The 12362-nt window shown below is 62.9% G+C and overlaps 1 protein-coding gene and 1 long non-coding RNA gene across 2 annotated transcripts in view; one reads left to right on the forward strand and one right to left on the reverse strand.

Moving 5' to 3' along the window:
• The window catches only part of PIP5K1C (phosphatidylinositol-4-phosphate 5-kinase type 1 gamma), a 37726-nt gene extending 35135 nt beyond the window's left edge, over positions 1–2591 (reverse strand). The window contains exons 1-2 of the mRNA XM_040461720.1: positions 2588–2591; positions 1232–1320 (exon numbers count right to left, since the gene is read on the reverse strand). Coding sequence (XP_040317654.1) covers positions 1232–1320; positions 2588–2591 — 93 coding nt within the window. The remainder of the gene's footprint in view (positions 1–1231; positions 1321–2587) is intronic.
• Positions 2592–3994: 1403 nt separating this feature from the next.
• LOC121021439 (uncharacterized) lies at positions 3995–6663 on the forward strand. The gene is made up of 3 exons (XR_005786543.1): positions 3995–4234; positions 4683–4832; positions 6403–6663. It is a non-coding gene; the product is annotated as an uncharacterized LOC121021439 (long non-coding RNA).
• The last annotated feature ends 5699 nt before the right edge of the window (positions 6664–12362 follow it).

Consider the following 12362-nt stretch of genomic DNA (forward strand, 5'->3'; position numbering starts at 1 on the left):
CGCGGACCAGGATGTGGCACCTCCAGAAGGCGGAAAAGGCAGGAGAGGGGTCTCCCTGGGGCTTCGGGGGGAACCGGCCCTGCCCATGCCTGGGTTTGGTCCCCGTGACACCCATCTTAGACTCATGACCTCCAGAGTGTGGTTTTAGATCAGGCCGTGTGATTTGTTTAGCCGCAACAGAAACTCACGTGCTGGGTGTCTACGTGTCAGGCTGGCGGGAAGGCAAGTGGTGACCAGGACGATGGGGGGCCTTGGCTTGGGTGATGGGTGAGGGGTCAGGCCAGCAAGGGAGGACTTGCGCTTTTCCCCACAGGAAGGTGGGAGCCCTGGAGGGCTGTGGGCAGAGGGAGGGGATCCGACTTGGGTGCTCGTGGGCGCCCTCTGGCTGCCACTACGGGGAGGACGGACTGGGGGAAGCGGGGGTGGGGGGGGGGAGATGAGCTGGTCCTTCAGGAGTAGATGGGCTGGACCGGGTGGGGGAGGCAGAGGGGAGGTGGGCAAATTCTGGACAGGTCTCAAGTTGGGACAGACAGGCTACCCTCACTGGAGGAAAAGCGAAAAGCAGGGAATCCAGGATGACTAAGGACTATGACTAAAGCCATTAACGGAAAGAATGAGCAGCCTCAGCCAAGATGAGGAACAAGGCAGGAGCAGGTGTGGGGACAGTCGGGTGCAGCGTGGCCAAGCTGAGTGTGAGACGCCCAGAGCCTCCCGCACAGAGATTCCAGGATCAGCCGGACCCCGAGTCTGGAGCTCAGGGGAGGTCGGGCTAGAGAGAGGACCGTGGGTGTGGTGGGGCTGAGACGGGGTTCCAGTCCCGAAGAGCGGACAAGGCTGCGGACTGGGGAGTGACTGTCAAAGGGAATGGGGTTTCCTTTAGCAGGATAAGAATGTTCTAGAATCAGTGGTGACAGTGGCACGACATTGGGAATACACGAAAAACTAAACCGTGTTCCTCAAAGCGTGAATTTTATGGTATGAATTAGACTTACTGAGAAAAGGAAACACTGAATGTGGGGCAGGCCCGGGCGGGCGGGGTGGGTGACCAGTGTCCTCTTTCAGCCACAACCACCACCCCAGTGCCACCACTGCCCTGTGCGTCAGTCAGCCAGGTGCCGGAGATGGTCCAGGCAGGGAAACTGAGGCTGGGTGGGCAACCGGCCGGTGCCATGGTCACGGCAGAGAACACCCCAGCCAGGAGGTCAAAGCCGACACACGGAGGCTGGCTCACCTGTCCGAGGCCCCAGGTGCCCACCCACAGACCTTCCAACCTGGGTGCCCGGGCCCCGGGCCTGAACGTGGGCCCATCCCGAGGCTCAGCTAGAGGCAAGCGGGTCGCAGAAGGTGCTAGAAAGCTGACGGGATGTTTCTGCTGGCTGCCCGACAGAATCATTCATGGTGCTCTGTGTGGGCTGTGGGTGAAGGAAGAGGAGACAAGGCAAGAAGCTGGCGGTGGACCAGGGCAGAACATTCTGGACTTCGTCCTCTGCAGCTCCCAGGCCGAGCAGGCCCAACACCGAGGTCCCGGCCTCCCCCCTGCCACGGCTCCGCCTGCTCCCGAGTCCTCCCGGCTCCTCAGGCTCCTCAGCGGGTCGGGGGGCGGCCTGGCCACTCACAGCCCTGCTCGCCCTCCTGCCCAGCCACGTCCACACCGGCCTCCTCCGGCAGGAAGCCCCGCGGCGGTCCGTCTGCCCCACCCCCCCAGCACAGCACCGTGCCTGTGAGGACCCCCCCACCCCTGCTGCTGAAAACCCTCAAAAACCGTGGCCCCCCCCGGCCCTGGAGGGCCTTCCCTTCCTGCTCACGGCGAGTCCACTGCTGGAGGTCACGGCCCTGCCCTGTGCTGCCACCACCAGCCAGGCCGGCTGGGACGGCAGAGGCCACACCACGATGTCGCTCCTCCCAGCCCAAGACGTGACCCACTCTCTTCTGGATGAGCCACCCAATTTTTGAGGAAATTAAGTTTTAAAAATAGCCTGGGGAGGGGGAGAGCGCAGAGAGCCTCTGGGCAGGGGCGGAGGGGGCAGGGGACGCGCGCAGGGCTGAGGCTGGGCTCTCCTGCGGCCCACCGCTGTGTGGCCTCAGGCGAGCCCCTCCACCTCTCTGAGCACCTTTCCTGTGGTCTCGCTGAGCCTCCGTGGGTGCCCGAAGCTAGGGCTCCAGAGCCGGGCCCCCTCTCCCCAGCCCGCCGCCCAGCCCTACCACAGGACCCTGCCACAGGCCGCTCTAATCGCTTCCGTGCAGGTGACCTCACAGCCACCCCGTGGCTCCGGAGGGAGGAGGTGAGCTCCTCACGCCCTCAGAGGCTTCCCTCTGAGCCTGTTTCTCAGCCCCTAAAGCAGGCCAAAGCCCAGGCAGAGCCCCTGCTCCCGGCCTGCAGGACCCACCTCCTATCAGCTGTTCCCTGCTCCAGTGGCTGGCCTCAGGGCCCTTGCCCTGGATGGTCCCCCTACCCCCACCCCAGTTACCACCGCCCCATCCTGCACACCCTGTCCTTTCCCTCCAGGCAACAATGACATCAGTGTACGTCCTCTTCATGGGGGCTGGGGGCGTCCTCCCTCAGGGCTGGGCCTGTGCGTTGACTGACCCATGACGAGTGGACACACACCCTCTCCTCTCCCCTCTGCCCGCGTCTCAGCTTCGGGGGAGCCTCGTCTCCACATCTGTTGGATGTGGCAACAAAAAGCTCGGGAAGGACTGTGGGCCCCCAAGACCCAGGGAGGAGCCTCGCCGTCTGTCTTTCAGCACAATCACCCACCTGTGCCTTTACAACCCACCCCAAGTCTGCCCACTGTCCCTGGCCCACAGCTCCAGGACCGCCGCAGCCCCTCCACCCTGGTCCCCCGTCTGTCCTCCACACAGCCCAGTCTCCCCACGGAGGCCACCAGAGGGCGCCCGTGAGCACCTGAGTCACGTCCCGCCCTCCTGTGCCCACAGCCCTCCAAGACTCCTACCTCCCTGGGGGAAAAGTCCAAGTCCTCCCCTGGGTCCCCAAGGCCCTGCACGAAGGTGGCCCCCCCCCCCCCCCCCAGTCCTCCCTCCCTCGGCCCTCCGCCTCTCCCTCTCTCCCCCTCACTCTGCTCCAGCCACATGAGCCTCCTCGCCTTTTCTCCATCATGACAGGCAGGTCCTGCCCCAGGGCCTTTGCACCGGTTGGGCTCCCCCCTCACCTGAAACACCGTTCCCAAGACCCTTGCTGGGTTTGCTCCCTTGCTTCATCTGAGACCTGGCTCAAATGTCACCCCCTGTGAAGTGTCCCCCAACCACCTTGCCCAAAACAGTCCCTCTGAGGTCACTCTCCTCATCTCCGTGGCTTTCTTGGTCTTCCAGGCACCCAGCAGCTCCTGGGGCTCATGTGTTATGTCTCCCCCACTACAGAGAGACCAGGTCTGCTCAGTCACCCCCTGACGGACACCGTCAGAGCTGAGTGTGGAGTCAGCGCTGGAGAGGGCAGCAGGGGGACACGAGGCCTCCAGGGTGGGGCCGCTTCCCAGATCAGGGCTGCATGTGCCCAGGCCGGGTGCCGGCTCCCCGAGACTCAGGGCGAACGAGAAGGCGCGAGGACAAGGCAGCGGGGCCAGCAGCCCCGAGAAGCCAGGAAGTGGCCTCACACACTTCCCTGATCGGCCGGGGCGACCCGGTGGCCCTGGGCCTCCCGCCGCGCGGCCGCCTCAGCAGCGGGGCCCTGCGGGCAGCCTGCGGGGACGCTGGGAACCTCTGCAGGGGGGGTGGCAATCCCAACCCTCAGCGCCCGCCGGCCCCCCGCCGGCCGAGCCACACTTGGAAGTCCTCTCTCCGAACCGGAAGGGCCGCGGCTGAGTGGAGACGGCCGGCTCTCTGCAGCCACGTGATGCTCCGAGTGGTGCGGTGCAACGGAGAAACCCTATGGTGTGGTTCTGCCCTCTGGGAACCCCGAGCCCCGAGGTCCCAGCGGGGGTCCTCGCCACACTGGCGACCGCACCGGGGAGGTAGGCGGCCCCCAGCCGAGGTGCGGGACCAGGGTGCAGGCGCCCGCCGACCCCGGGCGAGACCCCAGAGCCGCGAGCACACACGCACTTGTTTGCTCAGGCTTGAAGCTCCGGGTGGCCTGTTACGCAGCGACAGCCGACTGGAGCAGGGACCACGGTGCGAGCCGAGAGCCACCACGGCGGTGGGGACGCCGGCCGGTGCAGCAAGACAAGAAAAAAGAAAAGGAACGGAGGTTGGAGAGAAAAGATTTCAGAAAACCCAAGAAGTAAATGCAGCAGGGGCGCCTGGGCCACTCAGCCAGCTGAGCAGCTCTTTTTTTTTTCTTTTTTTAACATTTATTTATTTTTGAGAGACAGAGGGAGACAGCGTGAGCAGGGGAGGGGCAGAGAGAGAGAGAGAGGGAGACACAGAATCGGAGGCAGGCTCCAGGCTCCGAGCCGTCAGCCCAGAGCCCGACGCGGGGCTCGACCCCACGAACCGGGAGATCACGACCGGAGCCAAAGTCATCCGCTTCACCGACTGAGCCACCCAGGCGCCCCACGGCCGACTCTTGGTTTTGGCTCAGGTCACGATCTCGCGGGTTTGTGGGTTCGAGCCCCACGTGGGGCGGGGATTTTGCTCGCTCTCTCCCTCTCCCTCTGCCCCTCCCTGGCTCGTACACTCGCTCTCGCTCTCAAGATAAATAAACAAACATGAAAAAAAACTTTTTTAAGAGAAGAACTAAACACAGCAGAGCAGGCGGCCGGCAGCTAACCCAAGGTCACGGCGCTCCCAGCCGGGGAGAATGGGGAGTCTGGGAGTCTGTGCCCTCTGCGCCCACCCCCTGCTCCTTATACGCCTGCCTCGCCTGGTTCCACGCTTGCGTGAGTTTTTATCTCTTCGGTAGCTGGCCCTTTCCAATCAGCAGACGCGGGGACGTCCTCCAGGGGTGCTACAAGCCCCGAGCAGGGAGGGGACGCGGGGAAGGGGCGGACGGGGGCATGGGGGGCGGGGAGTATGTGAACTAAACGCAGCAGAAGGTCAATGGAGGGATCCAAGCAGTACGAAGTGAGCTTCCACCATCCGCTGCTTTCAACTTTTCAGTAGGGTTGAAAATTTTGCTTTTTAACGTCTATTTATTTTGAGAGAGGTGGGGGAGGGGCAGAGAGAGAGAGAGAGAGGGAGGGAGGGAGGGAGGGAGGGGGAATCCCAAGCAGGCTCCACTCTGTCAGCGCAGAGCCTGACGTGGGGCCCCAACGAAACCAAAGGTCTGACCCTCAACACGCTGAGCCCCCCCAGGCGCCCCTCGGTTGACAATTTTCTGAATGCGGGTTAAAGGTCAACCTGGCCCTGTGCTGCCGGGTGTTTTCAGGCTTTGGAGAAGCTCGCGTTTGGGGTGGATTGGCCCCAGGAGTGGGCGTGGGTTTCACACGCACTCACTCAACGCACCTTTGCACCTTTGTGGCCGGCACAGCACGGTCCCACCTCGGGGCCTTAGCCGCCACCGTCAACATGCCCGCGGCCTCAAAGGCTCCCTCCCTGCATCTCCACGCGGCCGGCACTCAGATGGTCTCAGCCTGAACATCGCCTCCTGGAGGGTCCACCCCTGACACGCTGCCTAGAGCGGTCCCTTCCCACCCCACCCCTGCCCACCCTCTACCACGCCCCCGGTTCACTGATTTCGGGCCACACGTCACCGAAGGGACCTGTTCCTTCCCAGTAGAGCAGAGACCACAGCGGGCGTGCCAGTGCTGCGTCCAGTCCCGGCACGTGGGAAGCTCATCCCGGCTCTCACCCCGACAGCCGACAGCCGGGGGGGGGGGACAAAAGTCCCCGTCGCGCCAGGAACCATCGGGGCCTCAGCAGGGGCAGGACTCAGGCAAAGGCTGAAACTTCGAACTAGGGGGCAAGTCTCAAACGAAGGCTTCGGGACTAAGAAAGTCCCTTTCTGCCTCGCGGATAGTTTTTTCCTCTCACGATTTTGCGTTTACCACCCCGAACCACCCGGAAGGGTGAATGGTGGCAGGTAAGGAATTACAGATTGTCCTGATTCCCAGCTTCCCAAAGAGCATTCTGTCCACCACTCGCTCCCTCGCGCGTTCCAAACTCTGGGAGCGTTCCCTGCGTGCTGGGCCCCGTTTCTGGGGACACACTGGTTCTCTGTCTAAATAGATTTAGGGACAAAAGATCCGAGGCGCCCAGAAAAGACGCCAACGCATCGGGCGCCTGGGCGGCTCAGTCTCGGCCGAGGGTCCCACTCTCGGTTCCGGTGCAGGTCATGATCTCCCGGTTCGTGGGTTCAAATCCCGGGTAGGGCTCTGTGCTGACAGCCTGCTCGGGATCCTCTCTCTTTACTTTTAATGTGTAAAAATGAACATTAAAAAATAACAAAATATTTCGTGATAAAAATAGCTTAGCCGTACTCTCCTGTCTACTTCCGTCTTCTGTTTGCAGCTCCCCGTACTAAACAGCTACAGGCGCGCACACGCCCCAGCGCTGGGCTGGCGCCCCGAAAGCCGCACCCCCCACCCCCTAACACTCCCGGGAGACGACCGCCACTGGACCCACTTTACAGCCGGGGAGACTGAGGCCCAGAGGTCTCAGAGGCAAGTTCAAGGTAGCTCTGTGGCAGGGGCTCCAGAGTCTCTGCAGACGCGCTCCGCCCGCAAGGGCTGGCGGTCGGGTGTGCTCAAGGCAGCCCAAGCCGGCCGCCCTCGCGGCAACCAGAAGCTTCCTCCCCTTGGGTGGCTTTCCCTGACCCCGCGGGCAGAGCGGCTGCTCCTGAAGCCGAACGCTGCTCCCACGCACCCGGCCCGGTGTCCCGCAGCCATCCGGTCACCTGTGTGAGCCCCACCCCCACGCGGGTCCCTGGGCCCAAGGGCAGAGCCCCCGCCCGGCCCAGAAGCAGAGCTCCGCATGCTGCCGACTCCCGCACTGCCCTAGGCGCAGGCGCTCCCGGCCGGGGGCTCTCTCCACCGGCGCCAGCTTCTGTCTGGTCCCCAGCCCTCGGGGGACACTCTGCCTGAGGTCACCCACACCATCAGAGGCGCAGAGGGCGACAGCTCGTCTTCCACAGATTCGGACGCTGGGGCCCCGGGCTCGCCATCCCCTGACCAGGCGCCCACTGCCCAGCCTGTGGGCTGCTGTCTGGTCCTCCACCGTTCGGGCTCCTTCAGGCCCTGGGCCCTGGGCCACCTCCCACCTCCCCTCTGCTCCACGACCGCCCTCTCTCCCGGAGCCTGTCCCGGGGCCTGGTGGTTGTGGGTGCGGCCTCTCCTCGCAGCCTCTCCCTCGGAAACCCACGCCACAGCGCCGCCTTCAGGGGTCTCCTGGCTCCTCCCAGAGCCCCGCAGGGCAGGCCACTTCTCCCTGTGTCCCTCCATGACTAGGCCCCCCCCCCCCCCCCCGCACCAGCTCCCAGGCACAGGGCATCAGCTGAGAAACCCTGGAAGGCTGCATGGAGGAGGCTGAGAGCAAGAGCCCCGGGGGAAGAGCGAGGGGAATGTGGCTCTCACAGGTTCCCTGAGCTGGACATCTGCTGCAGGGCGGAAGGCCCAGCAAGGCCACGGGCCCATGGGGCTTCCCCCCTGGCCTAGCCTATGCCTCTCATCTCTCTTCTTCAGAGGCGGAAACTGAGGCTCAAAGAAGTGGTGTTAGGATGTTTTGTGTTGAGACAGAAGCCTAACTCACACACTATGTGGAGAGGGATTATTTGTTAACACAACTCAGGGGCCAGTAAACTGTGCCCTGCAGACCAGACCCCCCTGCCGTCTGTTTTGTAAGTAAAGTTTTATCGGCACAAAGCCACACCCACTCATTTACCAATCTCTGCCGTGGCTTTTGCGCTCCCACAGCAGAATCGAACGCTTAAGAGAGAGACCACCCGAGAGACCACCCGGCCCTTCGCGGGAGGAGCCTGCCGAGCCCCGACCTAACTGAAGATGAGCTTCAAGTCTGGCAGCACCTGGGGGCCCTGAGGACTCGGTCTCCCCACCGGCCAGTGCTGCTGTCCTCCCTGTGGGGGCCCCCCCACCCCCAAGTAGGCGCCTGACTGTCCTGCAGGTCACGTGCCGAGGCCTGGGTCCCCACCCCGGAGCCAGCGGCACCCTGCCGAGGTGTGGGGGATCGGGGCTCCTCGAGGGGACACCGGGAGACCGACGCTGGACCCTCAACCACAGACCTCCACTCGGGAAGGGCCAGCCGATGGGCGAGATCCGCAGACGGAAGGGCAGGAGCGGAGAGAGCTCCCCCCACCTCCCCCCACCTCCCCCCACCCACCAGCAGGTGCCCAATGAAGGATCACGCGCTGTCTCAGGACCAACGTGTGAGGTTTCTTGGCCCAGTTTTCTTCCCAGATATATTTTTACTCCCCGGAAGCCAGGGCTGGGCTGCAGATTCTGCACTTGAATTCCAAGAGCCACTGAGGCAGCCCAGGGCTGCTCGGCCAGACGCCCCCTTGGCCTCTAGGCTAGAGGCCTCTTGCTCCGGTCACTCGCGGCAGGTGCCCACCGACCAGGAGACAGGCGGACGGTGGGAAGCCAGGCCGGGCACTCTCGCGAATGCCAGTAATTCCCTCCCTCCCCAGTGGGGGCCAGCCTCCCCGACAGGGCAGGTCTGGGCGTCCAGAATCCCAGGGGGCCGGAGACGGCTCTGTCTGGCACAGAGGCTGAGCCAGGCGGGCAACAGGCCCCCGACGCCCGGCCGGGCTCCAGGATTGCCACAGGACCTCCCGCACCTCGAGGGTCCCTCTGCGTGAGGCCCGCGAGGGCCACGACTGCCCCATTCTACGGGTGACGGAGGGAGGCTCTGAAGCCACGCAAGCTGCCCGCTGGGCGGCCAGCCTTCAGGATGGCCCCCGGCCGGCCTGGTCCCCGGGTAGCCACGGCTCCTGCCGCGGCCGGTGGGCGTGACCGGCGGGGTACGGCCAAAGTGCGGGCCCGCGACCTCTGACCAGGCCAGACGCAGCCACCTTTGCTCGCTCTCGGGCCGCTCAGCCGGGGAGAAGCGGCCGCCGAGCGGTGAGGACACACGAGTGGCCCTGGGAACGGAGGCCGTCTGCCGGCAGCCACCTGAGACAACAGCTTGGGACCGGCTCCTCCAGCCCCGGTCGAGCCCTCGGATGGGGCAGGAGGCTGGAGGGCGACCTCGTCAGAGACCCTGTGTCAGAACCGCCCCGCCCAGCCACCCTTGGACTCCTGACCCACAGACACCGAGAGGTAAGAAGCGTGTGCTGTTGTTTAAAGCTGCCACATTTCGGGGTCTGTGTTCACAGCAACAGACGTGACACACTGGGGGTTCCCACGTGGCCCCTGAGAGCACAGAGAAGGACAGCGGGTGGGGGGCGTCTAGACGGATGGCCTCCCTGCCCTCCCCTCCCCTTTGCCTCCCCTCACTCCCTGCACTCCTGCCACGCGACCTCCTTGCCGTTCCTCACATGCACCAGGCACAGTCCTGCCCCAGGGCCCTTGCACTCGCTTCTCTACCTAGGATACTCTTCTCCATTTCACCGTTCAGGCCTGGATCGTCTCCTCCTCAGCGAGACCTTCCTGCACAACTGGCTGAAGCCGGCTCCCTGACCCGTTCTCCACCTCCATCATAACTCCTACCCCCGGTCAGTTTAAACCTCCTATTTAATCTGTGGGCCCTCCGGTGACCGCGCCCTTCGAGGCCAGGAGCCCCGTGAGGGCAGCACTCGCTACAGCCCAGGGAGGCACGTGCCCACACTTCGCAGTGCCTCCAGCACCGGGACCCGCTCCCTCCTCCCTGGTGGTGACCGCGGGAGTCATGACAAGGTCTGGGGCCAGGGCACCAGGGGCTTGGCTCAGGAGGCAAGTGTTGGAGGAGGAGCCTCGGGGCACGGCCTGCTTAGTGTCTCTAACCACTGAGCCACCGACTCCAACACCCCAGTGGCCCCAGCGACCGGCTAGAAAGCAGCAGGCGCGTGGGCACGGCAACAAGGAGCTGAGGCCCGCTGGGTCTGAACCACACCACCCGATGCGCCCAACAGCCCGGTGAGGTGGGTGCCACAGCCCCGAGAAGCCAGGTCACCTGCCTGAGGTTCCCCGGGAAAAAGTGGGCACGGATGCACGTGATTCCGGGTGGCCGGGCTCCAGCCTGAGCCACAGGCACACGGGTGGGAGGGGACAGGAAGAGCCAGCCATGCTCGAGGGGGCAGGGCCTGCCAGGACGAAGGAAGAGCCGGGGCAAAGGCCCTGGGGCAGGGCTGTGTCTGCAGAGTTGGGGAATCAGCACAGAGGCCCAAGGGGCTGGAACAGAGTGAGGAGAGGAGAGTGCAGAGATGTGACGGACCTTGCTGCTCCTGTCACCCTGGGGACCCACACGGGGCTGGTGAACCTTAGGGTCCATCTCCAGGCCTTCCCAGCCTGGCGGCTTCCTGGAGGCGAGCCCGGGATCCATCTTGGCCCCCGCTATGACTGGAGGCCAGGCCAGGGCTGGAGGCTGATCTGGGGGCCGAACGAACACCCACGCCACCCCCGCTGCTCCTGTCACCGGGCAAAGGCCTCGCCCACCTGGTTCTAGCCTCTGCCTGGGCTCCTTCTGGGCTCCACCAGCTCTGGGCTTCCCTCCGAGCCCGGCATACAGTGAGCGCTCAATAACGAGCTGGGTGACTAGCGCGTGTATAATGGGGTATCGAACAGCGTGTGAGAGAACACGCTGGCTCTGAGTTACATGGTCAGGAAGTAAGAGCCAAGCCAAGCTTAATGCATTAAAATGGAAAATGCGAGGGGCGCCTGGGTGGCGCAGTCGGTTGAGCGTCCGACTTCAGCCAGGTCACGATCTCGCGGTCCGTGAGTTCGAGCCCCGCGTCGGGCTCTGGGCTGATGGCTCAGAGCCTGGAGCCTGTTTCCGATTCTGTGTCTCCCTCTCTCTCTGCCCCTCCCCCGTTCATGCTCTGTCTCTCTCTGTCCCAAAAATAAATAAACGTTGAAAAAAAAAAAAATTAAAAAAAAAAAAAATGGAAAATGCGGGAAAGTGCGGGGGGTGCCTGGGTGGGTCGGGCGAAGCGTCATCTGACTTTGGCTCAGGTCGTGGTCTCCTGGTTTGTGAGTTTGAGCCCCACATCGGGGTCACTGCTGTCAGCACAGAGCCCGGAGCCTCCTTCGGATCCTCTGTCCCCCCCTCTGCCCCTCCCCCACTCGCACACACGCGCTCTCTCTCCCTCTCTCTCAAAAATAAACAAACGTTTAAAAAAACATAAAATGCAGAACAGAGTTGGAAGATTCACGTTTCCCCATTTCAAAACGGGCTGCAAAGCCTCAGTGATCAAGGCAATGTGGTCCGGGCACACACAGATGGGGACGCCCGTCTGGACGCCCTGGAATGGTCCAGGATACATCGGTGGGAATCCAGAACCAAACATGCACATTCCCGGCCAGCAGATTTCGACGAGCACCCAGACGACTCAGTGTCGACCGGCGGCTCTGGGACAACCGGGTTTCCACGCACGAGGAGTGACGTCGGGCCCTACCTCACACCGTATGCACTCGGAACACGAGACGCAGCAGAAATCTAAGCCCACGGAGCGGATGGAACCATAAAGCTCTGGGAAGAAAAGTAAATCATTGCGTTGAGTCAGGCCGTGGTTTCTTGGACGTGACCGCTTTAGTCCAAGCCACCAAAGGAAACACGAGCTGGACTTCCTCAAAATGAAAACGTCTGCTCTGCAGGGCGCCCGGCCAGCTCAAGTCAGCACAGTGTGCGACTCTGGATCTTGGGGTTGTGAGCTCGAGCCCCGTGTGGGGCACAGAGATCACTAAAAAAATAAACTTAAAAATAACGTTTGCACTTCAAAGGTCACCACCAAGAAAGCGGGGAGGCAACCGACAGAATGGGAGAAGGTATCTGCCAATCAGAGGTCTGATGAGGGAACTGTATCTAGCATATATAAAGAGCGCTTACGATTCAACAATAAAATGAACCCAAACGAAAAATGAGCAAAGGATCTCAACACGCACTTCTCCGCAGGAGGACGTACAGATGGCCAGCAAGCCCAGGAACACATGCTCCACGTCACTGATCATCAGGAAACGCAAATCAAAACCCCAGCAAGACACCACTTTACACCCACGAGGACGGCTAGAATCAAGCAGACACACGGTGACAAGTGACGTCCAGGACGTGGAGAAGTCAGAACCCTCACACACGGCTGGTGGGACTGGAGAGTGAGGCCGTCATCCATACGTTATGGACACTGCCCGTAACCAAAAGTGGGAACAACCCAGATGTCCGTCAACAGATGATCGCCATCCACCTCACGGAACGTCACTCGGCCCCGAACGGGAGCGAGTCGCCGACACGCGCTGCCCCACGGACGGACCCTGAACACAGGACCCAGCGAGGGAAACCAAGGGTGAGGGCATCCTAAGGCGGAGAGAGCACATGCCAAGGCCCTG

This window comes from Herpailurus yagouaroundi, unplaced genomic scaffold (assembly GCF_014898765.1).
Source record: "Herpailurus yagouaroundi ecotype Mexico unplaced genomic scaffold, PumYag 295, whole genome shotgun sequence".
NCBI classification, from domain to species: Eukaryota; Metazoa; Chordata; class Mammalia; order Carnivora; family Felidae; genus Herpailurus; species Herpailurus yagouaroundi.